At 45.2% G+C, this 26791-nt stretch overlaps 1 protein-coding gene across 7 annotated transcripts in view; it reads left to right on the top strand.

Annotated features, from left to right (window-relative positions):
• The window catches only part of LOC139410929 (probable E3 ubiquitin-protein ligase HECTD4), a 66829-nt gene that overhangs the window by 30207 nt on the left and 9831 nt on the right, over positions 1 to 26791 (top strand). For 4 of the 7 annotated variants that reach the window (XM_071156599.1, XM_071156597.1, XM_071156598.1 and 1 more), the window contains exons 32-67: positions 1474 to 1620; positions 1792 to 1976; positions 2423 to 2576; positions 2695 to 2975; positions 3047 to 3236; positions 3342 to 3423; positions 3593 to 3795; positions 3943 to 4078; positions 4233 to 4415; positions 4624 to 4788; positions 4937 to 5106; positions 9227 to 9342; positions 9488 to 9591; positions 9758 to 9919; positions 10056 to 10204; positions 10343 to 10422; positions 10624 to 10787; positions 10879 to 11116; positions 11355 to 11545; positions 11638 to 11764; positions 13151 to 13288; positions 14276 to 14412; positions 14530 to 14690; positions 14781 to 14962; positions 15145 to 15350; positions 15451 to 15581; positions 15698 to 15903; positions 16466 to 16645; positions 16860 to 18247; positions 18364 to 18571; positions 18667 to 18890; positions 19048 to 19193; positions 19622 to 19722; positions 23781 to 23904; positions 24263 to 24453; positions 24643 to 24789. In XM_071156599.1, coding sequence (XP_071012700.1) covers positions 1474 to 1620; positions 1792 to 1976; positions 2423 to 2576; positions 2695 to 2975; positions 3047 to 3236; positions 3342 to 3423; positions 3593 to 3795; positions 3943 to 4078; positions 4233 to 4415; positions 4624 to 4788; positions 4937 to 5106; positions 9227 to 9342; positions 9488 to 9591; positions 9758 to 9919; positions 10056 to 10204; positions 10343 to 10422; positions 10624 to 10787; positions 10879 to 11116; positions 11355 to 11545; positions 11638 to 11764; positions 13151 to 13288; positions 14276 to 14412; positions 14530 to 14690; positions 14781 to 14962; positions 15145 to 15350; positions 15451 to 15581; positions 15698 to 15903; positions 16466 to 16645; positions 16860 to 18247; positions 18364 to 18571; positions 18667 to 18890; positions 19048 to 19193; positions 19622 to 19722; positions 23781 to 23904; positions 24263 to 24453; positions 24643 to 24789 — 7097 coding nt within the window. The remainder of the gene's footprint in view (positions 1 to 1473; positions 1621 to 1791; positions 1977 to 2422; positions 2577 to 2694; positions 2976 to 3046; positions 3237 to 3341; positions 3424 to 3592; positions 3796 to 3942; positions 4079 to 4232; positions 4416 to 4623; positions 4789 to 4936; positions 5107 to 9226; positions 9343 to 9487; positions 9592 to 9757; positions 9920 to 10055; positions 10205 to 10342; positions 10423 to 10623; positions 10788 to 10878; positions 11117 to 11354; positions 11546 to 11637; positions 11765 to 13150; positions 13289 to 14275; positions 14413 to 14529; positions 14691 to 14780; positions 14963 to 15144; positions 15351 to 15450; positions 15582 to 15697; positions 15904 to 16465; positions 16646 to 16859; positions 18248 to 18363; positions 18572 to 18666; positions 18891 to 19047; positions 19194 to 19621; positions 19723 to 23780; positions 23905 to 24262; positions 24454 to 24642; positions 24790 to 26791) is intronic. The other 3 variants (XM_071156602.1, XM_071156601.1, XM_071156600.1) reach the window with 1 other exon arrangement.

The following is a 26791-nucleotide window of genomic DNA, read 5'->3' as shown; positions in this document are numbered from 1 at the left end:
CTATGGGCTTTCGTAGTGAAGGCCAAAACCTATATTTGAACCCCCTAAAATATATACCTAAAGGGGTCCTCAAAATCAAATAGCTAAATGATCCCATATTATGACAATCTTAAAACAATTCCATTTGCCATGCTTCGCCTTTCCCTTCCCCAATGTCTTAGACTCTAAAGAATGAAATTGAAGAATCAGCTAGGACCGGGCGTCTCTCACGGGGAGGAGCATCTGTTGTACTTTTTTGTTCCATTCCTCCTCTCAAAATGTAACTTCAAAGTATTTTTCCCATACAACCTTTAGGCCCTTACAAGTTCCTGCGGTATGTGGTAATTTGCAGAGGATTTCTATCTTAACACTTATATTAGAATGTACAGGGAATTTGTTGTTTTTCTGTCTATCCTTTAACATACAATCTCTAAGCTGTAAAATCTACTTGTTCCTTAGTTGTTCAAAAGAGGTTCTTGATAAAGACACGTGATGTTCTTTATCCCCTTTCTATACCAATCTTTCCAGAAAACCATGTGTCCTCTTATTTTCAATTTAGGCTTATTCCATAACGAAGCAGAGTTTGTCAAGAAAGGTGATGTTTTTTTTCCCTCTTATGAATCTGACTCCATATATTTTTTTTGTATGGGACATTCTGTAGTGCCACCTTTTGTTGACTCAAATAATCTGATGCTCCAAATGGGGCATTAAGTTCTTCCATGTCCACCTACCTTGGCCTTTTTGAGGTCTCAATAAAGAAAGCCTATTTGGGCAGTTATAAAGGCTTCTTGATATAATTTCATATTGGGCATCTTTAATCCTCACTCCTCAGTCTTTGCCTGTAATCTCACTAGTTTTATCCTGGCCGTGTTACCGGCCCAAATAAGCGGAGTAATAATTTTAAATCCACAGGTACAGACCGGCATGGACAGTGGTAACATGCTGATGACATAATTGAGTTTAAGAGCCATGACCATCTTTGTAACCTGTATCGTAACCCCTAATGACATTTGTATATTATCCCAGTTCTTAACTTTTAGGTTTTTAGGGACCCATTGAAATCCCAAGTTGACGAGGTCACTTCTCAGACAATGTTTTGATAGGGGCATTACCTTTATCTATGAAAATGTATTTACTAGGTCCAGTAAAGGCAAAATGGAGAGTTGGCGGGTCTGACAATAATGGTAATATGTTGTCTGCATAAAGCAGTTGTTCATTCTCCCAACCTCCCATAGTAACCCCTTTGACTGATGCAGCCTAATGGCTTCGGCTAATGGTTCTAGTGCTATAATAAATAGTGAGAGACTGTGACCTTCGTGCCTCGCCCTACTGTAAATGGAGATGATTGTAATCCGTTAGTGACTATTATGAATGAGGGCCCGTTGTACATAAGTTAAAAAATATTCTGAAAGCCCTGTCCAATATCCAAATGTATTTTAGTGTATAATGCAGGAGAAATTCAATTTTCTAAATGTATCTGTGTCCTCTGTGCAGGATCGAGGAGCTGACCTGTGGGGGAATGGTGGAGCAGGTGCAGGAGGCCTTTGGGGAGACTATGACGTCTGTAGTGTCACTATGTGCCCGCTTCCCCATCGCTTGTTCCAACAGTATTGGCATGCTCTGCACCATCCCCTATACTAGGCAAGACAATTATTCTCTATCTTCCGAAATCCTCGTGTTACTCTTGGAAAACGGCTTTGTTTGTTATCAGGAACAAACAATTCACCTCATTCTCTTGGCACCCAAAAATGCCTGACTTCCTAGAATTGCCATTCTCTAAACACCCACACGTCTGCCCATGTGTTCCTGTAGGAGTGAGGAGCAGTGCCTGGTGCGCAGTGGTCTGGTCCAGCTCATGGACCGCCTGTGCAGTCTGAGTGGCCAGAGGGACTGCAGCTCCAATGAGAAGCAGACCAAGAAGCAGAAGGTGGCCACCATGGCCTGGGCTGCCTTCCAGGTGCTTGCCAACCGCTGCATCGAGTGGGAGAAGGTGGAAGGTATGAATGATCGTTTTTTTTTGGGGGGGGGGATAATTTATCAGCTTGTGAAATGGGTAGCCCACTCCAAGAAATGAAGAGAACCTCAACGCTGAAGCAGAACATATGAGAATAATTTTCACTCAGACGTTTCCAATGTCTTGATAGTGCGCTGTGCCTTTTAGCTAAAGAGGAAGGTATGAAAGGCTGTCTTCATGTCTTCAGGGTCTACTAACAAAGTGAGGACAAAACACAGAAGAATAGTTGGAGGTTAAAGTTAGGCAAGCTTGGCAAAAGTAGATTTTAGGCCAATAATTCAGAAACCAGAGGAAAGATGGGTATTTTCATGACCTTTTGAATATAGATAATCAGACTTTAGGATGCAACCTCACATCGGTGTTTTCTACAGAGAGTACAGTGTGCGATAATTTTTACTACTGCAGAAATCCCTCTCCCCCTCTCTTAAGGTGGTTCAACAGATGCGGTCCACTCAGGTCTGGCCCGGCAGGTGTCCAGCCTGCTGACCAACCACCTGGTCAGAGCCACAGAGTGCTGTGGGAACCAGGCAGCAGGGAACGATGCTCTGCAGGACGTCCTCAGCCTGCTCAACGACCTGTCCAGGTAACCACTAGCAAACAACAGGTCAAATACACATCACCGTCAGTCTTTTTGTGTTCTGTGTTTGTGAAATGACTGTTGTCGCCTTCTAATTTTCTATTATTGTCTGGCGTTCCTCCAGGAGCCACATAGGGAAGGCTATCCTGAGCCAGCCAGCCTGTGTGTCCAAGCTCCTGTCCCTGCTGCTGGACCAGCGGCCGTCTCCCAAGCTGGTGCTGATCATCCTGCAGCTGTGCCGCGCTGCCCTGCCCCTGATGAGTGTAGAGGACTGTGGCAACGTGGCGCTACCCTCCTGGAGCTACTCCATCAACACCCTAGATGCTGAGCAGCAGGACGCCACCGACCCCGCCTCGCGTATCGCCGCTCTGCTGCTGGCCAAGCTGGCTGACTACGTAGTACCAGGTAGGACATTTTGGTCATGAGATATCTGGCCTCTGTTAGACTGCTGTCTCTAACACCGTGTCCCTCACCAGGCTGCCAGACCCTGCTGTCCCCCAGCTCCTCAGAACCAGACACCAGCCTGAGCCGCTCCAGCCCCAAGGGAACCCTGAAGTCAGATAAGGACGCTGGGGAGGAGGGCGAGGCTGTGGATGGCAAACTGTCCATCTTTATCCACAAGCGGGAGGACCAGTCCTCTCATGAGGTTCTACAGCCACTGCTCAGGTAAGACTCATCGTAATACCTCCTGAGACCTTTTAACTTCATGTGTGCCAAACCATCCATGCAGTCTCTCTGACACCTGTGCTTTTCCTCCCTGGTGGCCTGCAGCAGCTCAGAAGGCCGGCCGTTCCGCCTTGGAACTGGAGCCAACATGGAGAAGGTGGTGAAGATGGATAGAGACATGACCAAGGTCAGGCCTGTTTTTAAAGTTTTCATGCGGCTGTAAAAGTCATTTAGGTGTCATTGAGTGAAAGAAGAATAGTGAAGAATTAAACCTAGTCAAGGCATATGTTCAAGAAAAATACCATTTATTCCTGGCTGATCTGCTCCTTCCCCATTCCTCTCATTCACCTCACCAGAGTGGTAGCTGTGAGGTGATCACAGAGGAGGCTGCTGCCGCCCTGAGGAAGGCCAATAAGTGGGCCCAGTCTGGGCTGATAGTGAGCGTGGGCCCGCCTGTGGAGGCTCTGGTCCCGGAGGCTGCTGGAGGAGTCACCACAGGGGACAAGAAGAAGAGCGCTCAGACCTCTGTGTGTCGGGACAGGAACTCTGAACTGGCCAGGTTGGTGTGACACTCAAGCTGTGCAAGATTTATATTATTACTTTTGTATAACCGTAATACCAGTGGAATTGAATCTGCTACACTAGTTCTAGTTAACCAGAGCGGAGAACGGTTCTAACCGGTCTCCTCTCTCCCTCCACTGTTCAGGTCCGACCCGATCAGGCCCTTCATCAGTGGACATGTGGCCAACAGTATGGCTGCTGAGGTCATCGCCCTGCTGCACAGCCTGCTCACAGCTCCCGAATCCAACACCGCCCAGATCTGGACCAGCACTGCAGAGAAGGTAAAGCACCATTAGAATGTGCAGGTTTTAGAGGCAGCTGCAGCCATTCTAAGGTCTACTTGCAGATGCTAGAGCCATGTAATTCTAAGAATATACTGTATATGAAGATCATAGTGATAACACATGGACTTACCGCTACTGATGACTGTGCCAGGTGCTGTCCAGAGCACTGATGTTCATCCCACAGCTGGGGAAGTATGCTGAGAGCATCCTGGAGAACGGTAGCAGCAGCGGCAGGAAGCTGGCTAAACTCCAGGCCATCGGCAGGCAGGCTGTGGCGGCACTCTGCGCCCTTGGAGGCTTCAAGGAGACCATCAAGATTGGCTCAGAGGTCCAGGTGGGTTAGGAGAGGAGCACAAGTTGATAGATCCATTAGAAGACACCCAGTACACCCTTAGCAACATGCATTGTACCTGTCTCTGTGGTGAAATTAACATGCTGGGTACCTACAACACTATACCAGGCCAACAGTGCTGTGGGCAGGAAGAGCTATAGCAGTGATTGGTCAGTGCATGTTTCTCATCATGGTCCCTCTGCTCCCTCAGGTGGTGGGTAAAGGAGTGCTGGGCAGCGTGGGTGTGGTCATGTCCATCAACGAGCAGGAGGGCATTGCCACGGTGAAGTTCCCTTCCTGCGAGTACAGGAAGGCCTGCAAGGCCTCAGACATCCTGACGGTGCCCATCTCCCGCCTCTGCACTCCCCGCTCTGAGGTAAGAACAGGGAGGGTGAGGGAAGTCAGACACACATAACGTAACTTGACTGAAAATGATGAAAGTGCTTTAATGTTCACTAGTAGGCTAATTTAATGTTCTCTTCTCATCCCTGTCCCTCTCCCCTTCCCCTCTCTCTCTCTCCCAGGCGATGCCCCTCTACAAGCTGTCCATCACAGAGAAGGTGGTGCAGGCGGTACAGTCCATGCTTCTGCCACAGGAGGGCAGTTTGTCCATCCACTCCTCCCTCCCCGCCTCAGGAGATGGCTCCAGTCCTGTTATGGCTGCTGTTCGCCTGTTGGCTGAAATCAGGACCAGGTAAATCACTATCGAGGACATTATCTTGGTCATAACGTTTTTCTGCTCCGAAAAGTGTGTGTCTGCGCTAGGGCTGTGGCGGTCATGACATTTTGCCGGTTATTGTCGTGTAAAAGAGTGCCGGTCTCATGGTAATTGACCGTTAATTAACGTAAACACGTTTTGCTTTTCCAGGCCTCCACGCATACAAGCAGCATACAAGCAGCATACAAGCAGCATACAAGCCGCTGAAGGCGCGTTTGGAACATCTTCATTTAAAAAAAGTCTAAATCAATTTAATATACACATCACAATAAATCCATGATTTATTTTAGGCAGGTCTAAAGAAACATTATGATATGAAGAATGAACAGAATATGAGTTGGCCTACTGTGTGTTATCTGGCTATGCACCATGCTGTATGCTTGCTTGTTCATTTAGCAGACAAAACATGCCTATGAGTTCTGTGCCTTTATTTAATATTATATGATTTTATAGTAAGAACAATATAATTGAACTTAGAAAGGATATTTTTCCCATTCCGGAGCAGGTGCACATATGAAGTGGTTATGTTGTGCGGAAAATATATCATTTGAAACTGGTCCAATACACTAGATTTAGTTATTTGTCAACTTTAGTTGAATGATACAAACCTTAGAATGTGAAATAACACATATATGGAATCATGTAGTAACCAAAAAAAAGTGTTGAACAAATCAAAATATATTTGAGATACAAAGTAACCACCCTTTGCCTTCACAGCTTTTCACACTCTTTGCATTCTCTCAACCAGCTTCATGAGGTAGTCACCTGGGATGCTTTTCTAACAGTCTTGAAAAAGTTTCTACAGCAGTTGTTGGGATGAGATTGGGTGATTGTGGAGGCCAGGTCATCTGATGCAGCATTCCTTCACTCTCCAAATAGCCCTTACACTACTAGGAGGTGTTTTGGGTTATTGTCCTGTTGAAAAACAAATGATAGTCCCACTAAGCGCAAACCAGATGGGATGGCGTATCGCTGCAGAATGCTGTGGTAACCATGCTGGTTAAGTGTGCCTGGAATTCTAAATAAATCACTGAGTGTCACCAGCAAAGCACCATCACACCTCCTCCTCCATGCTTCACGGTGGGAACTACACATGCAGAGATCATCCGTTCACCTACTCTGCGTCTCACAAAGACACGGCGGTTGGAACCCAAAATCTACAATTTGGACTCATCAGATGAAAGGACAGATTTCCACCGGTCTAATGTCCATTGCTAGTGTTTCTTGGCCAAACAAGTCTCTTCTTCTTATTGGTGTCCTTTAGTAGTTTTCTTTGCATCAAATCAAAATCAAATAACATTTTATTAGTCACATGCGCCGACTACAATAGTGAAATGCTTACAAGCCCCTGAACAACAATGCAGTTTAAAAAAAATACCAATAAGAGGAAACAGGTAGTTAAAGATCAGCAGTAAAATAACAATAGTGAGACTATTTAGAGGGGGTACCGGTACAGAGTCAATGTGCAGGGGTACCGGCCGACCATGAAGGCTTGATTCACGCAGTCTCCTCTGAACAGTTGATGTTGAGATGTGTCTGTTACTTGAAGTCTGTGAAGCATTTATTTGGGCTGCAATTTCTGAGGCTGGTAACTCTAATGAACTTATCCTCTGCAGCAGAGGTAACTCTGGGTCTTCCTTTCCTGTGGCGGTCCTCATGAGAGCCAGCTTCATCATAGCACTTGATGGTTTTTGCGACTGCACATGAAGAAACTTTCAATGTTCTTGAAATTTTCCGGATTCACTGACCTTCATGTCTTAAAGTAATGATGGACTGTCGTTTCTCTTTGCTTATTTGAGCTGTTCTTGTCATAATATGGACTTGGTCTTTTAACAAATAGGGCTATCTTCTTTATACCACCCCTACCATGTCACAGCACAACTGATTGGATCAAACACATTAAGAAGGAAAGAAATTCCACAAATTAACTTTTAACAAGGCACACCTGTTAATTGAAATGCATTCCATGTGACTACCTCATGAAGCTGGTTAAGAGAATGCCAAGAGTTTGCAAGCTGTCATCAAGGCAAGGGTTGAATCTCAAATATAACATATTTTGATTTAACACTTTTTCTTACTACATGATTCCATATGTTATTTCATAGTTTTGATGTCTTCACTATTATTCTACAATGTAGAAAGTAGTAAAAATAAAGTAAAACCCTGGAATTAATAGGTGTGTCTACTTTTGACTGGTACTGTATATAGATAGAGAGAGAGATATGCAAATTGGTGTTTTGAATGAATCATCAACTTAAAGAGCACGGTCAATTTCTTTCTTAGGCATTGAAACAACATCCGAAATGACCATGTTTTCCGATAGAGCCTTGAGTACTAGGCCATTAGCGACCTGATGGTCATTAGCGAGTTGGGTAGGCTACGACCAACGCATGTCCTGAGTGCATAAGAGGAGGTTACTGTGACTCAACAGTCACGTGGAATTTTACTGCGGTCATGACTCATGACTGCTGGTAATACGGTCACCTCAACAGCCCTACTCTGCACCTGTGTTTGTTTCATAAAGTGCCTTCGGAAAGTATTCAGACCCCTTGACTTTTTCCACATTTTGTTACGTTACAGCCTTCTAAAATTGATTAATTTTTTTTTCCCCCTCATCAATCTACACACAATACCCCATAATGACAAAGCAACAACAGGTTTTTAGAAATATTTGCCAATTTATAAAAAACTTAAATTAGTATTCAGACCCTATACTCAGTACTTTGTTGAAGCACCTTTGGCAGCAATTACAGCATTGAGTTTTATTGGGTATGATACTACAAGCTTGGCACACCTGTATTTGGGGAGTTTCTCCCATTCTTCTCTGCAGATCCTCAAGCTCTGTCAGGTTGAATGTGGAGTGTTGCTGCACAGCTATTTTCAATTCTCTCCAGAGCTGCTCGATTGAGTTCAATCTGGGCTCTGGCTTGTCCCGAAGCCAAGACAATGCAGGAGTGGATTGTGGGCTTAGGGTCGTTGTCCTGTTGGATGGTGAACCATTGCCCCCCAGTCTGAGGTCCTGAGCACAGGTTTTCATGCAAGAATCTCTCTCTACTTTGCTCTGTTCATCTTTGCCTTGTTCCTGTCTAGTCTCCCAGTCCCTGCCGCTGAAAAACATCCCTATAACATGATGCTGCCACCACCATGCTTCACCGTAGGGATGGTGACAGGTTTCCTCCAGACGGGATGCTTGGCATTCAGTCCAAAGAGTTCAATCTTGGTTTCATCAAACCAGATAATCCTGTTTCTCATGGACTGAGAGTTTTTGGCTGCCTTTTGGCAAACTCCAAGAGGGCTGTCATGTGCCTTTTTACTGAGGAGTGGCTTCTGTCTAGCCACTCTACCATAAAGGCCTAATTGGTGGAGTGCTGCAGAGATGGTTGTCCTTCTGGAAGGTTCTCCCATCTCCACAGAGGAACTCTGGAGCTTTATCAGAGTGACCATCGGGTTCTTGGTCACCTCCCTGACCAAGGCCCTTCTCCCCCGATTGCTCAGTTTGGTCGGGCGGGCCAGCTCCAAGAAGAGTCTTGGTGGTTCCAAACTTCTTCCATTTGAGGGTGATGGGTGCCACTGTGATCTTTGGGACCTTCAATGCTGCAGACATTTTTGGTACCCTTCCCCAGATCTGTGCCTCGACACAATCATGTCTCGGAGTTCTACGGACTATTCCTTGGACCTCATGGCTTGGTTTTTGCTTTGACATGCACTGTCAACTGTGGGACATTATATAGACAGGTATGTGCCTTTCCAAATAATGTCCAATCAATTGAATTTCCACAGGTGGACTCCAAGTTGTGGAAACTTTTCAAGGATGGTCAATAGCAACAGGATGCACCTGAGTCTCATAGCAAAGGGTCTGAATACTTATGTAAATGTGGCATTTCTATTTAAAATTTTTAATACATTTGCAAAATTTCTTAACCTGTTTTTGCTTCATCATTAAGGGGTATTGTATGTAGATTGCTGAGGAATGTTTTATTTAATCAATTTTAGAATAAGGCTGAAATGTAACAAAATGTGTAAAAAGTACTTTCCTGAAGGCACTGTATATTTGTTTTGTTTAGTTAATATTGAGGGTTAAATGTGTGTGTTCCAGGGCATGTCTGGTGATGGCCCAGCTCCTGGAGGACAGCTCGTTCTGTGAGGAGTTCATTCAGCAGTGTCCTGCTGCTGTGGAGGTGCTCAACCTAGTGGCCCAGGAGTGCAGTCCTGGTGAGTGACCACCCAGTAGCATAGTGCTCAATTACGAGACCACTTCTGCAATGCAGCATGACTTTACTTTCCTATATGACAGTAGTATTGATTGTGTGGAAGGAAGTAGGGCTGCTGTGTGTAACAGTGCGTCTGTGTTGTGCAGGGGAGCGTCTCGGCATGGTTGAAGCACAGTGTGAGCGAGTGAGGATGCTGTACCGAGACTGCGCTCGCCCGCCACCCCCTCCCCTCCAGACAGACAGGCGCCAGGTGGGTGTCGCTGTAGCCTTTCGACTCATTTATCTACTGAGATCTACTGATTTTAATAACGGACATAAAACCGTATTAGGAATTTTTGATTGATGAAGGGATTCCGATTGAGATTTGTAGGGCCAGTCTCCTAACTCTCTCTGTTCCACTCTGTCCCTCTCCCTAGCCCAAGGAGATGACGTGGTGTCCATCTAGGGGGTTCCCTCCAGTGCGTGCCTGCGTATTCTCATCCCGTCTCACCTCCGTCACCTTCCTGGCCGACCCCAGTGCTGGAGGAGGCCTGCCCAGGGGAACCTTCATCTATGCCACCTCACCTGTTCCTGTTCAGGTGGGCACCGCTACGCTAACTGGATGTCTTGGGAATGGCACTGGGTTTTATATGAATGAAAATTCAGTTTTGCGTGCTTATGAAGCAGGCTGACTAATTTGGAATCTTAAAATTCCTCTCCCTCTTTTTCCTGTAGGCGCCTTCCTTTTACTGGGAGATAGAGATAGCCTCCTATGGAGACTCAGAAGATGACAGTGGTCCTATTGCGTCTTTCGGCTTTGCCACAGAAGCAGAGAAGCGAGACGGAGCGTGGACCAACCCTGTTGGCACCTGCCTCTTTCACAAGTATGTGTTCATATGGATTTTATAGCTGTAATCTCAGAGGTTTCCCACTGCCCTGTCTCTGACTGAGTGCTGACCTTTCTCTCTTTCCTTTCTGTTTCATCCTACCCCTGTCTCTGTCTCTGTTTTTCACCCTTTCAGTAATGGTAGGGCTGTGCACTATAATGGCTCCAGTCTGCTGCAGTGGAAGAGTGTGAGGCTGGACGTGGCCCTACTTCCTGGTGAGATAGGAAACAGTCCTTTTTATCTAATTTCATAATATCACCTACCTCCTATTTTTCCCATCATTCATTTTACTTTATTTATTTATTTTTTACACTTATGCCAACCAATGTGTATTGCATATTTAACAGATATTGGTGAAACATCTGATTTTGAACTCAATGTATCTTGGATGGTGACCATTCTCTTCCTGCCTATAGGGGATGTTGCGGGCATTGGCTGGGAGCGCTCAGAGGGCACCCCTCCACCCCCAGGCCAGGCCCCTAAAGGGCGGGTCTACTTCACCTACTGTGGCCAGCGCCTCAGCCCCTACCTCGAGGACGTAGCAGGGGGCATGTGGCCTCTGGTGCACATTCAGAAAAAGGTGGGCCTTTATGCCTGGACATGTCAAGCAAGATTTAAAGTCCAATGAATGCAGCTTATGTTTGTCATGGTTTGTGTTGTATTTTGTTTAGAACACAAAGATTCGTGCCAACTTTGGTTGCCGGGCGTTTGCGTACGCAGAGGGCCAAGCACACCGCAACGCTGCTGACCTCTGTGTTGACTTGGCAGAAGAAATCAGCGCTAACTTTGAGGCCCTCCCCTTCGCCATGGCATCTGACAGCGACAATGATGCGGGTGCTAGTGTGGCATCTGACTCTGGCTCCCACGGACCCCCATGTCGGATCGCCGCAGTAGCAGTTGCCCAGCAACGTATGTTCCTATCACCTTCCCCCTTCCTGCACCAAACAAATGTGTCTTAGTTTAAACCTTTGACCTGGTTTGGTGCGCTTGATGTTCTGGTCTCATCCGGTCACTTAACCTAAAATATATTGTTTTACTTAACCTGGTGTTATTTCAGTCCTCTGTTATGTTTGCTGTTTGGTAAACCCCACTACAGCTAACCCTCACCCTCCTCACTGTCTGGTCTGTGTGTATGTGTGCGTCCCAGTTGGTAGTGTTTGTAAGAACTGGCTTTGTTGTTTGTCCTCCCCTGTCGGGACAGAGTACAACAGTGACTCATCATGCCACTACAAGGTGGAACTGAGTTACGAGAACCTGGTCACCTCAGGGCCTGACGCACACCCCCCGCCTATTGCTGATGACGAGAGTGATGACGAAGATGATGACGATGTCCCAAGGGTGAGTTGAAAGTCAAATACCATATTTGCTTTTTTTTTTGGTATTCAGATTTTTCAGTGGGCATGAATGTACTGCTGTCCACCCCCTCCCAGGAGGACCACTATGCCCTGCTGGTGAAGGCCTGGGAGACAAAGGTGTTCCCCACCATCCGCCGACGCTTTCGCAACGAGGCAGAGAGGAAGTCTGGTCTGGACCAGATCAAGGGAGCACTGCAGCTGGGTGATAATAATATTTTTATTCCCTCACCCATCTACACACAATACCCCATAATGACAAAGTGAAAACATATATATTTTTTTACATCTTTGTAGATTTATTGAAAATGAAATACATAAATATCTCATTTTCGTAAGTATTCACACCCCTGAGTCGATACATGTTAGAATTACCTTTGGCAGTCTTTCTGGATTTGTCTCTAAGAGCTTTCTACACAAGATTGTACCATTTATTTTTTATTATTCAATTTCTGTCAAGTTGGTTGCTAGACAGCCATTTTCAAGTCTTGCCATGGATTTTCAAGACAATTTTAATCAAAGCTGTAACTAGGTCACTCAGGAACATTCAATCTAGTCTTGGTAAGCAACTCCAATGTATATTTGGCCTTGCTTTTAGGTTATTGCCCTGCTGAAAGGTGAATTTGATTTCCTCTAGGGTTTTGCCTGTGGTCAGCTCTATTCTGTTTCTTTTTATAAAAAAAAAAAACTCCCTAGTCCTTGCCCAGTCATGTGGCCTCATGGTGAAATCCCTGCTCGGTTTCCTTCCTCTCCGTCAACTGAGTTAAGAAGGACTTCTGTATCTTTGTAGTGACTGGGTGTATTGATGCACCATCCATAGTGTAATAACTTCACCATGCTCAAAGGGACATTCAATGTCTGCTTATTTTTACCTCTTCTACCAATCGGGGCAGCAGGGTAGCGTTGGACTAGTAACCGAAAGGTTGCAAGTTCATATCCCCGAGCTGATAAGGTACAAATCTGTCATTCTGCCCCTGAACAGGCAGTTATTGGGCCGTCATTGAAAATAAGAATTTGCTCTTAACTGACTTGCCTGGTTAAATAAAGGAAAAAATATATATAAAAAACTAGGTGCCGCCCTTTTCGAGACATTAGAAAACCTCCCTGGTCTTTTGTTGTTGAATCTGTGTTTGAAATTCCCTGCTCGACTGAGGGACCTTACAATTATTTGTATGTGTGGGATACAGAGAGGAGGTAGTAAATCATAAATCATGTTAAACACTTATTGCACACATGGTGAGTCCATGCAACTTATTATGTAACTTGTTAAGCACATTTTTACTACTGAACTTATTTAAGCGTGCCATAACAGAGGGGTTGAATACTTCGTGACTCAAGAGATTTCAGCTTTTTCATGTTGTATTCATTTGTTCAACTTGTGTCGGCCAGTATCACAATAAATTCAGGCTGTAAAACAACAAAACGTGGGAAATGTTTGGGACACGCACTGAAAACTAGGTGGTGAAATAGGTGGGAAACCCTGTTTTAAAGAGCAAGTCCCTATTGACTCCACTGTTTGACCTTTTTAAAACAAAGTGAAAGGTGTTTTTTGATGTTTTTTTGTGGTGTTTTTTTTGTAAATGTTTTGCAGGCATGGTTGACATAGCCCGGCAGACAGTGGAGTTCCTGTATGAAGAGAACGGGGGCATCCCCCGGGACCTCTACCTCCCCACCATCGAGGACATCAAGGAGGAGGCCAACAAGTTCACCATCGACAAAGTCCGCAAAGGTCCCCTGCACTTGCACCCAACGCAATGCTAGAGGCCTTAGTTATTGAATCATTTCAGTTTTTCTTTTGGATCAAAAAGGGACTTAGGTGGCGGGCGTGGCAGGGGGCGCGGTACGGGCGGGTGAATTTTAGAGAACATTTTAGAGGCCCTCATCTTGGAGGTGAATTATTTTCATTTTTAAGACAATTTTCCTGCAGTTTTACACATTTTTCCATTGAGCGTAGAGAAAATGTGGCAGTTTTAAAGCTGCAATTCTATGCATTTTGACATGGCTAATGCAGTGTTTTTCTTTTATTGCTCAAATTTAATAACAAAGTCAATACTGCTAAATTCCTTGTTTTGGGAATTTTACATTTTCTCTGATTTGTCTAGCTTTTATTTTAGTGATTCTTAGTTCTCAAATATTTTATTATAAAATAATATATATAGGTCCATTTATCTTTTCTACATAATTTATATCTTGTTTAAGTTTACACTGAAATAAATAAAACTGTTTGCATGGTTTGTTCTTAGATGACGTAGGCGGCCCGCCCAAGGATTTCAATGGCAGAAAAACCCCTGCCTTTATGTAACATCATCTTTGACCCTTACTTTAAATACATTAGTAAACACAGGAATCTTCCCGATAGCTGGTTTAAATATGTTTCTTTATTCAACCTTTATTTAACTAGGCTAGTCAGTTAAGACAAATTCTTATTTACAATGACGGCCTACACCGGCCAAACCCGGACTACGCTGGGCAAATTGTGCGCTGCCCTAAGGGACTCCCTATCACGTCCGGTTGTGATACAGCCTGGAATCGAACCAGGGTGTCTGTAGTGACACCTCAAGCACTGAGATGCAGTGCCTTAGACTGCTGCGTCACTCGGGTCCACAAAGAGCACAATTTTATTTTTAGCAATATAGATGTATAAACATTATCATTATGTACACTGATATGCTCTAGTGTTACCCGGCTTTGCCTGACATATGTGTCCTCTTCTCAGGCTTGACCGTGGTCATCCGCTCTCCAGACAGCAACAACACCAACAGCACCACAGGTGGAACAGCCCTGCCCAAGTTTGCCATCCGAGGCATGTTGAAAACCTTCGGCCTGCACGGAGTGGTTCTGGACGTGGACTCTGTGAGTGTAGAACACCCGAACTTCACAGTTCATAGAAACAAAGCGATGAGAAGTTGAGCTTTGTCTCTTTTGACAGTGTGTCAATGATCTCTCTCACTCTACTGTGTGTATGTCCAGGTGAATGAGCTGGTGCAAGTAGAGACGTACCTGCGCAGTGAGGGGGTGCTGGTGAGGTACTGGTATCCCATTGAGATGCTGGAGCGCCCCCCTGTTGGATCCCGCCGTACTGCTGCCAATGGCCTTGTCAATCTAGACAGCAGTAACATCCAGATCCACAGGTAACACGCTAACACTTACACTCCTACACACATCCTGAAATAACACGGCTAAGAACTATAAATCATCCTCCGTGGCGTGCTGTGTTTCAGGGAGCTTCTGCGCTGTGAGAGTGCCCTGGCTAGGCTCTACTGTCGCATGGCTCTACTTAACATCTTTGCCCCCAAGAGCCCCCACACCTTCACCCGCCTCTTCCATATCCCAGCTGTTCGAGACATCACGCTGGAACACCTGCAGCTGCTGTCCAATCAACTTCTGGCTCCGCCTCTGCCTGGTAAGTGGGCTTTCTCCAGATGAGATGATAATCCACAGAAAATAATGGTTTAAATAGAATAAAGTTAGAGCAATGAATGGAATAAGAAGGTCTACACTGAAATATATTTTTAAGTGTATGTTGTGATTTGGAGGAGCTCTTTCCATGATCTGTGTGCTATGTTGTTTCTCTTTGTCCTGCAGATGGCACCATCAGCTCCAGCTCCATCCTGCTGGCCCAGTCTCTACTCCACAACCTGCAGGGCCAGAGCTGCTCTCCCACAGACCTGTTCTACCAGGGCAACGCACAGCCCATCAGGGAGTGGCTCACCGTGGCCATCACCCGCGCCCTGCACCAGGGGGAGGAGAGCCTGCTGGAGCTCACCAAGCAGATCTGCTGCTTCCTACAGGTTAGCTCCCGATTCTGTGGCTCAATGTATGTTTCCCCAGGGACAAAGATATTTAGCTTTTAACGTAGTTAATCTTGGTTTCCCTTGTTCCGTTGTGTAGAATGCACCAGAGCAGTTCATCTCAGAGGACTTCCCAGTATCAGAATCAAAGGTCAGCATGGATGTCAACTTCCCGGGTGCTGCCTTCGTGATCGTTTCCTGCAAAGAGACCCAACTAGGCTGTCGTAAAGAGTGAGCTAATTTAACACAATTACCTTTGTTCTAAGTTAAACCCATTAACCTTGATGCCCCTAGATGCCTTACAGTAACCAATTTTCTGCCTCTCTACCCCCCCCCCCCTACACTAGCTCCTCCCTGTACAAAGCCCCATGGGCGCGGGTCATGGTTTATGGCCTGGGTCACAAGGTGCGCAGGAACGGCCAGCTCAATTTAATGGAGGCGGTGTGCTACCCTCTGGATGCCTCGCCCTCCAACACAGGCCTCACCCCCCCTCCCACCACCAACCAATACCCCACTGTCATCATCCCCACCGACAAAGTGCACATCAAACTGGGTAAGCGCTTGATCTCCCTTAGTCCTGGCTTACAGTATTAGCTTCTTTCAGCTTGTCTATGTTCTAATTAGGGCTGGCACAATTATCGCGTAACCGTGTAACCGACAATTATGGACAATAACCGGGAACATAATCATCTTAATACATCAATTTTAGGCGAAGGAGGATTCAACTCCTTATTCAAGTAGATATTGTTTACCCAATAGCAGTTTTACATTTTTACATGAAGTGGGTAAAATTGGGTCATAATTTTACAAGCAGAACGGCATGGCCGGGAGGAGAAGCTTGATTTCCAAAGGTTGCAAAAGGTCAAGACTATTTGTTTTTTAAACTGGGGTGTCACCAAAGCTGTGTTGTATTCATTAGGTGTGTCGTAGCTCATTTTCAAAGATGTATTACAAGCAACAAAATGATGACAATAACAGTGGCCATTTCCATGACAATTAATCACGACCCAAAATTCCATAATCGTCACAGCCCTGGTTCTTATGGTTTCTTTCTGTTTCACATGATTACCATGTATTTCTAATAGGTTGTTTTACCGTCTCTCTCTGTCTCTCAGGGGTGTCGCCCCCTCCTGGTGCGGTGCTGGTGCTGCACTCCCTGCCACTGGAGTTCCCCCTGGCCATGGCGTTTGCTGAGCAGCTGCTGACATGGAAGCTAGGGGAGAGCAGTGAGTGCTCTGAGGAGGAGTTAGACACTGTGCCCTCCTCTGTGCTGCTGCAGGTAGTGGAGCTGCTGGGTAAGTGCTACACTTCCAGAAAATCTCTTATTTTGAAATGTCTGCATCCATGGCTTTAGGTGTCCAACATGTCTGCACATTTATTTCCATAACCCTCATTATTTCCATAACCCTTGTTGTGACTAATTTTGCATCCTGTTTTGTGCTTGACAACAAGTTGGTCTCCATTTTCAAATAGTTTAATTTACCCCTCTCCCTGTCTGTGGTGTTCTAGGTGGGCTGCTGTGGACCACAGATCTGGCACCCTGCATCAAGGAACTCTCCTTCCACCTGCTGGCTGAGCACTTCCGTAAGATTCACCACCTGGAGCAGCGTAAGAGCCCTGCAGGCCTGTCCAGCTCCATCGCCCTGCTGCTCAACCCCTGCCTGGCCGTGCTCATGGCCCTACAGACGGAGCTCCGCAAGCTGTACGACCGGGAGACCCAGGGCTGGGTGGCTGCAGGGGCCGGAGCAGGGTGCTCCTCTGGTGGTGGTGTCCTGGCCTTGGGGGCCGAGCAGAGCAGGTTCTCCACCTACTTCCACGCCCTGATGGAGGTGTGCCTGGCTGTAGCTGAGGTCACCCTCCCCCTCAATGTGGGGTGCTCAGGAGTGGGAGCTCTGTCATCCACCAGTGCCCCTAACCTCAGCGACTCCTCCTCATCCTCCTCCTCCTCCCCAGGCCAGACCCCCCAGAGCCCCAGCCTGCTCTCCAAGCGTAAGAAGGTGAAGATGAAGCGAGAGCGTGCAGCAGCAGTGGCGGCGGCCTCAGGGAAGAGGGGTTCTGCTGGAGGGGCTCGCCTGTCAGAGAGCGACAGCGCCCTGCTCAACATGGCCGGTAGTAAACCTGAGGACATGCTGTGGTTCCACCGTGGCCTCACCCTGCTCATGATCCTGCGTCACCTGGCCAACAAGGACCCCCAGGGGCTGAGTGTGACCAATGATGCTGTGACTGACGCCTGCCAGGCCCTGGTGGGACCTACCTCTCACAGCCGTCTGCTGGTTCTCTCTGGCATCCCCACCCACCTGGAGGAGGCTGTGGTGCGCAGCGCCATCCGCAGGGCCTGCAACGCCCACGGGGGGCTCTTCAAGGATGAAATCTTTATCCCCCTGCAGGAGGACGAGCCCAAAAAGTCCAAGGCAGGAGCTGGGGTGTCCACCCCTCTGGATGGCAAAGCAGCCCCCGGGCCTGAGCGTCCCTTCCCGAGCAACGAGAGCCCAGACAGCTCCAGCAGCGTGACTCCAGCCATGAGTGTCTCAGCCTCGGCCTCCACAAGCCAGACCTCCATCTGCAGCTCCTTGCAGGGGGGCGTTTCCCGCACTGCCAGTGAACTCTCTGTGGACCAGGAGCTGCTGGCTGCCCCACCTCTCACCCCAGCGGCTGCAGCATCGGCTGTCCCCTTCCCACAGCAGGGTCCACTTGATCCCCACACGGTGTCCAGCCAGGAGAGCCTAGATATCTCCCTGTGCAGCACAGGGAGCCTGGGCAGTCTGGGCAGCCTGGGGGAGCCTTTGGACAGTGCAGAAACAGCCTCTGTTTCAGACGGGGGCTCCATGTACACAGTCACCTCTCTGGACAACAACGCCATCTTGGCCCGGCCCATTAAGGGCTATGCCGTCATAGAGGTGGGTCGCAAGTGCATTTTACACTGAAAATGCAATATATTGTTTATAGTTTCTTTTTTTGAGCTTTGATGGAGACAGACTTGCATGTCCTTCTGTTGTGCATATGCTAAATGTAGGTTCGCGCCCGGGCCAAAGTGGAGAAGATCCGTGCTAGCCTCTTCAACAGCAGTGATTTAATTGGCTTATCCACCCTGGAGGGTGAGGAGGAGCTGATGGAGCTGACTAATGAGGAGATCCTCACAGCCTCCAGTGTCAACCAAAGCCTGTTTGACACACAGGGTAGCTCCGCCCTCGAGGACTACTTCCTGGACAAGTCTCTCAGAGGTTGTTAGTAGTATACTCTCTACCTATGTTTAACCACCTGTACTCTACCAATACCGATAAAGGGGTCATCATCTTTTCTCCTCCTGTGTTACCAGGGGACAAGTTGGTGCCAAGTGCGCGAGACCTACTGACGGACATCTATAAGAGTTGTGTCCACTCAGAGCAGATGCTGAGCCTCACGCCAGCCAAGCCTGTCAAAGTGTCAGACATCTACCTGAGCAAGGAGCAGATCAACTCCCAGACCCCTGGAAACCTCCTCCATGTCTTCTTCACTCACATACGGCCACCTAAGAAGGTGCTGGAGGACCAACTGACGCAGGTTGGTACACCACCCATGAGAGTGCTTGAACACACAAACTTGAAATATAGATATTATATGCTTAATTGACCCTGCCTCATCCACATGATTACGCACATACTCACATCTATATGCATCTGCAGCCATGTTTGTCTGAGCATTGCTATATGTTCCACAGATTCTGCGTAAATATGGCACCACCAAGCCCAACAAGAACAAATACAGCAAGGTGGGTAAGGAACAGCACGCCGTCAAGGTGGTGAGCACCAAGAGACCCATCACCAAACCACCCAGCAAGGAGAAGTCTGTGCTCAACAGCGTCAGGTGAATTTTAGCCCTCGCCACACACACAATGCCACCCTGAAAGCCATTTTCCTAAATAGTTTCCACCCACACTTTTAAATTAGAGGCTTTGTAATTGCAGAAAGTAATGGGTTTCAATAATTATACTCCCCCTAAAATGCTTTTCTCAACGCTTCCCACGCTCAAATGTGTTACTTAAATAGCGAGTTTTTCAAATTAACTTCTCATATTTAGAAACACAGAATTGCAATAAAGACTATACCCTGTGGTTTCTTCATCCACTTACAGAAGGAAAATGGAGAGTGATTAAAGTTGGCTTATTATGCATAATCATCATATCAAGATTCATTCAGTATGCTGCCATGTCATCCATGACATTTGTCAGTACTCATTTAGACAGACATTTTCCATTGGCCTCTGTCCCTGACTTCTTTCCATGTCTCTATCAGGACTGCACTGAGTGAGAAGAGTGTACTGAAGCCCAAGTCCCCTGAGAAATCCAGGCCTGATGAGAAGGACACAGAGAAATCTCCTGCCAAGAAGCCTGAAGGTACTGACGCTCTGTTCCCTCTCATGTTACCTACATGTATCTCTCACTTGAGTTGATTAAAACCTGTTATGGCAAGGCGATCCCCGAGGGGAACTCCACCCCCCCATTCAGCTGAAAAGGTGGCGCAGGGAATTCAAAAATATTCTTTAGAAATATTTAACTTTCACACATTAACAGGTCCAATACAGCAAATGAAAGATAAACATCTTGTTCATCTACCCATCATGTCTGATTTTTAAAATGTTTTACAGTGAAAAACCACCAAATCAAAGGAAAAACACAGCCATTTTTTTCCAGCCAAAGATAGTCACAAAAGCAGGATTAGAGATAAAATGAATCACTAACCTTTTGAAAATCTATAATAATAATATGCATATTTATATCCACAAATCTCGGTTTACATTGACGCCATGTTCAGAAATGCCTCCAAAATATCCGGAGGAATTATAGAAAGCTACGCCAGATAACAGAAATACTCATCATAAACTTTGACTAAAGATACATGTTCTACATATAATTTAAGATACACACACTGGTTCTTAATGCAACCGCTGTGTCAGATCCCTTACCTTTGCTGATCTTTCATCAGAATACAGTGCAAGGAGTCCTAGTTCCACAATAAATTGTTGTTTTGTTCCATAATGTCCAATACTAGTGTCCAATTAGCGGCATTTGCTAGCACTTTCAGCTCACGTGCCCAAAAGCTGACACTGGTCCAGGACAACTCGCACGAAAACTTCAAAAATATATATTCCAGGTCGAATAAACTGGTCAAACTAAGTAGAGAATCAATCTTCAGGATGTTATTTTCATATACCCAATAACGCTCCAACCGGATCATACGTTTTCATCTGCAGCCAAATGGAAAGACGGTGGCACCCACAGAGAAATGCGCCACAGGGAAATTGCATTCTGCCAAGACCGTGACTATTTCCCCTCCCATTCGGTCAAAGTTCACACCAGAAGCTCCATTCCACGTTCTACTGAATGAGGACATCTAGTGGAAGGCGTAGGAAGTGCTACCAGATCCTTATCTTGTTTGGAAAGGAAGGGGCGATGACGTCATTTGACCCACATTCAGAATTTCACTTCTTGTTTGGAAGATTGCCTGCCCTATGAGTTCTGTTATACTCGCATACATAATTCAAACAGTTTTAGAAACTTCAGAGTGTTTTCTATCCAATAGTAATACTAATATGCATATATTAGCAATCTAGGACAGAGTAGGATGCAGTTCACTATGGGCACGCAATTCATCTAAAGTGAAAATACTGCCCCCTATCCTCAACAAGTAAGGGAACACCCCCCTGAAATGGACAAAAATGAATGGGAAGTCATTGGCACTGGACAAACCATATACACGGTGTCCAATACCACTCAATTCGGCGTCGTTTCGTTCAAAGTTGATTGCAAATGCCATATGGCAAATGCCAGGTGTAACACTTTAAAAATCCAACAGGTGGCGAGCGCGCTCCACCGTGGTTTTTCATATTGCAAATGCAACACAAGTCTCAACATCCAAAAGCAAAATTTTGAAAAAGTGAAAACAAAAAATCAAAAGCTTATCATCCCCTTAAAAAAGTGCTTTCTGGACCGTTTTTCTAAATACTTTCAATTTTTTTTGTTGTCAATTACACATGTGTAAGAACTGCATGAATATACTTTTGTCCAATTTTATTATCATAATTTTTTTATATTTTTTTTTACTTGTGCATAAGACATATGTTTTGTCCATTTGCAATATGATTTCATAGGAAGTCAAAAGTCAAAAATAGCAAAATTTTAGAAAAAACTTCACACACCCTGAAAAGTGCTTTCTGGACCGTTTTTCAAAATTCTTTCGAATTTTGTGTCAATTACACACGTATAAGAACTGTATCAACATACTTTAGTCATATTTTATTATCATCATTTAAAAAAAAATGTTTTACTTGTGCATAAGGCATATGTTTTGTCCATTTGCAATATGATTTCATAGGAAGTCAAAAGTCACTTTTTCTTTGGCCAAATGCCATAAGAAATTTGACGTGCTCAAAAATCCTGCAGAAATGCAAAATTGACTGGCCTGATGAACACAGGATGGCCGGGCAGTGATAGTTGTTCCTTTCCATCACTCGTTGTGTTGATTTCATCATGTCCATTTGGTGATGTTTTTTTCACGATAGAATCATATTGCAAATGCACGTGCATTTGCAATATGTTTCAATGGGCATTTACCATCACGAATTTGGCATGCTCAAAAATCCTGCAAGAATGCAAAATTGACTGGCCCGATGAACTCGGGATGGCCGGGCAGTGATTCTGGTTCCTCTCCATCGCTCGTTAGGGTTGATTTCAGAATGTCACTTTGGTGATGGTACCTCACTGTTTAAACATATTGCAAATGGACAAGAGTCACCAGCAAGTCACCGTCCATCAGTCAATTAGATGTCATTCTGACACCAAACTGATACCAATTGACACCAAACCCACTTTTTCCAACTCATTTAGAAGCCAACTATCACATATTTCAGAGCAGGCCCATAATTCACAGCGCCTTCAGTTTAAAACATAATAAAAACGTAAAACACATAGTTACATTCTAGCTGCGGGTCCAGTTCGGACATTATGTGTAGGCCTATGTGAGGCGACCCCAAATCCCGATTTTTCGGCTCGATAGGTCATTCGGTGCCCGAGCAAGACCCTAATTGGTGCTGAAAATCTACTTTTTTTCCATGCCTTGCTACGGGGTCCTTAAATTAGCTATCGGACAGAAACATTGGGGTCCGTCTCTATGGGCCGAGCCGGTTTCAATGCACCTAGTCTTGCGTCTCTGAGACTTTTCTAAATGTCGTCATTTTCGTAATGGTCAAAATGAATTGAAGTCATTACAAATGTACGAGGCTGTTTCTCGGTCCGAGAACCTTCTAGAGCCACCTAACTCACCACGCACTATTGACCTGAGGTCTAGAACAGGTTTCTAAAGTTTCAGAACTCTAGGTCTAACGGTTCTTTTTTAGCTCGAACAAAGGTAACTATTGCAGGCACTGTCTGTCTCTACGCACCCCAATGGGTCCCTCCTGCCAAGCTGTGTGTGTGTGTGTGTGTGATTTTCTTTGAAATTTTATGGGAGTCATGACTGATTTACAGTTCATGGGGGTTGCCTAATCAGACATATGAATCTTTGCAAAGGTCTGACCATTGTAACCCTTCAAAACAGCCTCTATGACACCATTTAAGGCACTTCTGGTTGGCACAGGAAGCTATAAATAAACTCATATCCTGATTGGGGTATGCCTTTACAGAATCCTGAGTTTTAAGTCTACGTTAAGAACGGAGTTATTTACGGAGGGTTTAGTGAGTGTGTTATTTCAGAAAATCACAGAAATCTCGCAGAGCTCCGCAGCACACTTTAAAAAGATTCATATGAACACCCTGCAACTGGATCTGTGACTGTTTAAAAAAAAAAAAAAAAAAAAGTATTTTTGAACATCACCAATTTGACATTGTACGATTTCTCTTAAACGACGATAGATAAATGTCTGGTTCTTTTTTTATTGACACCGTAGGTTCCTTTACTTTAACGTGAAGCGGAAAAATTATTGCTCTATTTTCATTTTGTATATGGCCATAACTTGGGGCCAACTGCCCATTATGCCAAACCTACGCTTACCAAGTTTCGTCTTTGAAGTCTTTTCCGTTTTGGAGATAAGGCCACGTCGTGATTCGTGATGTTTTGTACATTTGCAATATGATTCCATTCGCCCTCTTGTGGGATTTATCGGGACAGCGGAAAAATGACCAAAATTGTATTATTTTATAAAACGGAAACCGTATGTCAGAGTTCTTTTGATGACTTCCCGGTAGATCCGGCCCTGCCGCACGGCCCGACGCCGTCCACGAATTTTACAAACGTTTTCGGACGTCTGGTAAGGGACCGTACATTTGCAATATGGACTTTCTCACTAACCATATGGCGAATGTCAAAATGTTCCCTTAAGGTATGTTAAGATTTCCCTCAAGTTTATAATATAGATGTGCAAATTCATGTATTTATATATTTCTTATCTCTGACATAGTCCCAGAGGAGAAGTACCTGACTCTGGAGGGATTCCATAAGTTTGCTGTGGACCGGGCCAAGCAGGACATCCGTAGCGTTTGGAGGGCCATTCTGGCCTGCGGTTACGACCTCCACTTTGAAAGGTGAGCTTGGTGACACACCCCCTTCTAGGCCCTGCAGTCAGCCTATGGTAGATCACCCCCCCCCCCCCCCCTCCCAAGCCCCTGCAGGCAGCCTGGGGATGGTAGGTCACATTCCTAGCTGAGTGGGGAACGGAACACACATGACTGGAGCAGGTTGTACACATTCAGAGCATGGAACACACTGTGACTGTTACGTCAACACATCACATGATGTACTCTAAGAAAATATTTATCTGCATCACACTACTACACTGTACAGTGCGTAATCAGAGAAAGTCAGCTGGGGTAAGATTAAGACATATGTATGAAGAGGGTCTTTTCATATCTAGTGGCTGTTCCCCTTCTCTTCTGTTTTCAGGTGTACCTGTATAGACACGCGTCACGCCCAGAAGGCCTGTAGGAGGTGGAGTCTGGAGATGGACGTAGCATTGGTTCAGTACATCAACAGGCTGTGTGGTCATCTGGCCATCACACCTGCCAGGCTGCACCCCCACGAGGCCTACCTGGACCCCAGTGACATCGCTGATCCACGCGTGGCCTGTCTCCTCAGTATGTGACCTACTCACTGACAGATACTCACTACTCATCAGTTTACATGTTTGTATGGTATCGAATGTCAGTAAACAAGATTGTGAGTGTGTGTGTTTACATGTACATGGTTAGTGGGTGGGTGTGTGGATGGGTATGTGTGTTGCTGTGTTCACATTTCCCTTCTCTCTGATGTGCGTGTGTGTGTAGATGTGCCTGTGGAGAGCTTGCGTCTACGCTTTGCTCTACTGCAGTCTCTCAACAACACCCTGGAGAGTTTCTTCCTGCCGCTGGTGGAGCTGAGACAAACACACACCTACCAGAACAGCATCGCAGCACTGCTCTGTGGGGCCAAAGGTGACACACACACATAACAATAACTTCTCAGCACAGCTTTGTCAGGTCAAAGGCACACAGTGTGCTGTATGTGGGTCATTAAGGACTGGTTTTGTACCAGGGCATTGACCTGTTGATAAATCTTTAAAACGTTTTACATTGTGACTGCCTCTGGGGGTCTAGGTGGGGCATATGAACTAGAGGTCTTCATGGGTCCAAAAAGTTCCAAAATGGATACGTAGCTTTCCCACCATACCCATAAATAAATAAATAAAGTTGAATGGAGAGCTGTTCCAAATGGACCCGAGGACAGTCCGACATGTTCCGAAAAGGACCACAGAAAACAGACCCGTGCTTGTTCGGCTCTGAGAGTAGAAAAAGTGTGAGAAAGAAACCTCCAACTGGGTGCTGCCAGCGCCATCAATAAAAAAAAACGATATTGGCCAAAATATCCACAGTTAATTGTCTTTAAAAAATATTTGTTTCGATGTGTACCATATTATGTACCATATCATGTTTTTTTTTCCTAAAACAATAATTGTTCAGCTGTCAGAGATCTGACCACTAAATGCATCAGGGCTTTGCATGCATTATAAGTGTCCACTATATGGTATTCATATTATTATTATTTTTTTTATAAATAAATAAATAAATATATATATATATATATATATATATATTAACCCTCTAGTGTCTAAGCCGGGGGAGGGGGGTCTACGCGAACATGGAATTGTTTTAAGATGGTCATACCAAGGATTATTTTGCTATTTAATTTAGAATTTTAAGACCCACTAAGGTCTACTGGCATTGGCATTACTGCTATTAGCTAACATAAACACATTGAATACAACAGATAGTCCCCCCTAAAATCTAAAGGAAGTTTGTTCTGAAGTGTCTGCCTTATATCTAAGAGAAATATCCCATATTTTAGGCTCTAAACTATCTCCATATACACTTCCATAATTACTTTAAACTGGTACTGGGGACCTTCAGACGAGTCTTGTGAGGCTTGTGTTTGAGAGTCTCGTTTTTCAATCCAAACTTTCAATAGTCCAAACTGTTTGGACGCTACATGCGATTTTGTGAGAAGACCGATTTTCGTAGATGTCTCAAGGTCTGACAAACACCGCTCTACAGTTGCTCTGCCACCTTTCACCGCAGATGCGGAAGGTCGATATCGGTGGATGCGGTTTATTGAGACGCAGGCCCATGCAAAAAATAACATATCTCTAGCTTAAACAGACAGATTTTGATGGGTATTTTTTATGTTAGTTAGATTTTCACGGGGGATAAGGGTTAAGGGAGACATGCTTACGCATAGCCCTAGAGCGACTGAAATACAGATGGAGATATGCCAGCGCTATGTTCCCGACATCGACAGATTTCTTTATACTTTTCAGATATGCTACTACTGCTGAACATACAGTACCTTCCGAAACTATTTAGACCCCTTGAGTTTTTCCACATTTTGTTACGTTACAGACTTACTCTAAAATGGAATAAATTAAAATTAAAATCCTTGTTAATCTACACACAATAAACCATAATGACAAAGTGAAAACAGGTTTCAATTATTTTTTGCAATTGTATGCAAAAAAAAATACAAAATTAAATACCTTATTTACATAAGTATTCAGACCCTTTGCAATGAGACTCGGAATTGAGCTCAGGTGCATCCTGTTTCCATTGATCATCCTTGAGATGTTTCTACAACTTGGAGTCCACCTGTGGTTGTTTCAATTGATTTGACATGATTTGGAAAGGCACACACCTGTCTATATAAGGTCTCACAGTTGACAGTGCATGTTAGCGCAAAAACCAAGCCATGAGGTCGAAGGAATTGTCCGTAGAACTCAGAGTCAGGATTGTGTCAAGGCACAGATCTGGGGAAGGGTACCAAAACATTTCTGCAGCATTGAAGGTCCCTAAGAACACAGTGGCATCCATCATTCTTAAATAGAAGAAGTTTAGAACTACAAAGACTCTTCCTGAAGCTGGCCACCCGGCCAAACTGAGCAATCGA

Source organism: Oncorhynchus clarkii, chromosome 6, assembly GCF_045791955.1.
Source record: "Oncorhynchus clarkii lewisi isolate Uvic-CL-2024 chromosome 6, UVic_Ocla_1.0, whole genome shotgun sequence".
Taxonomy (NCBI): Eukaryota; Metazoa; Chordata; class Actinopteri; order Salmoniformes; family Salmonidae; genus Oncorhynchus; species Oncorhynchus clarkii.
The sequence above is the reverse complement of the archived record's forward strand: the minus strand, read 5'-3'. Positions and strand labels throughout refer to the sequence as shown.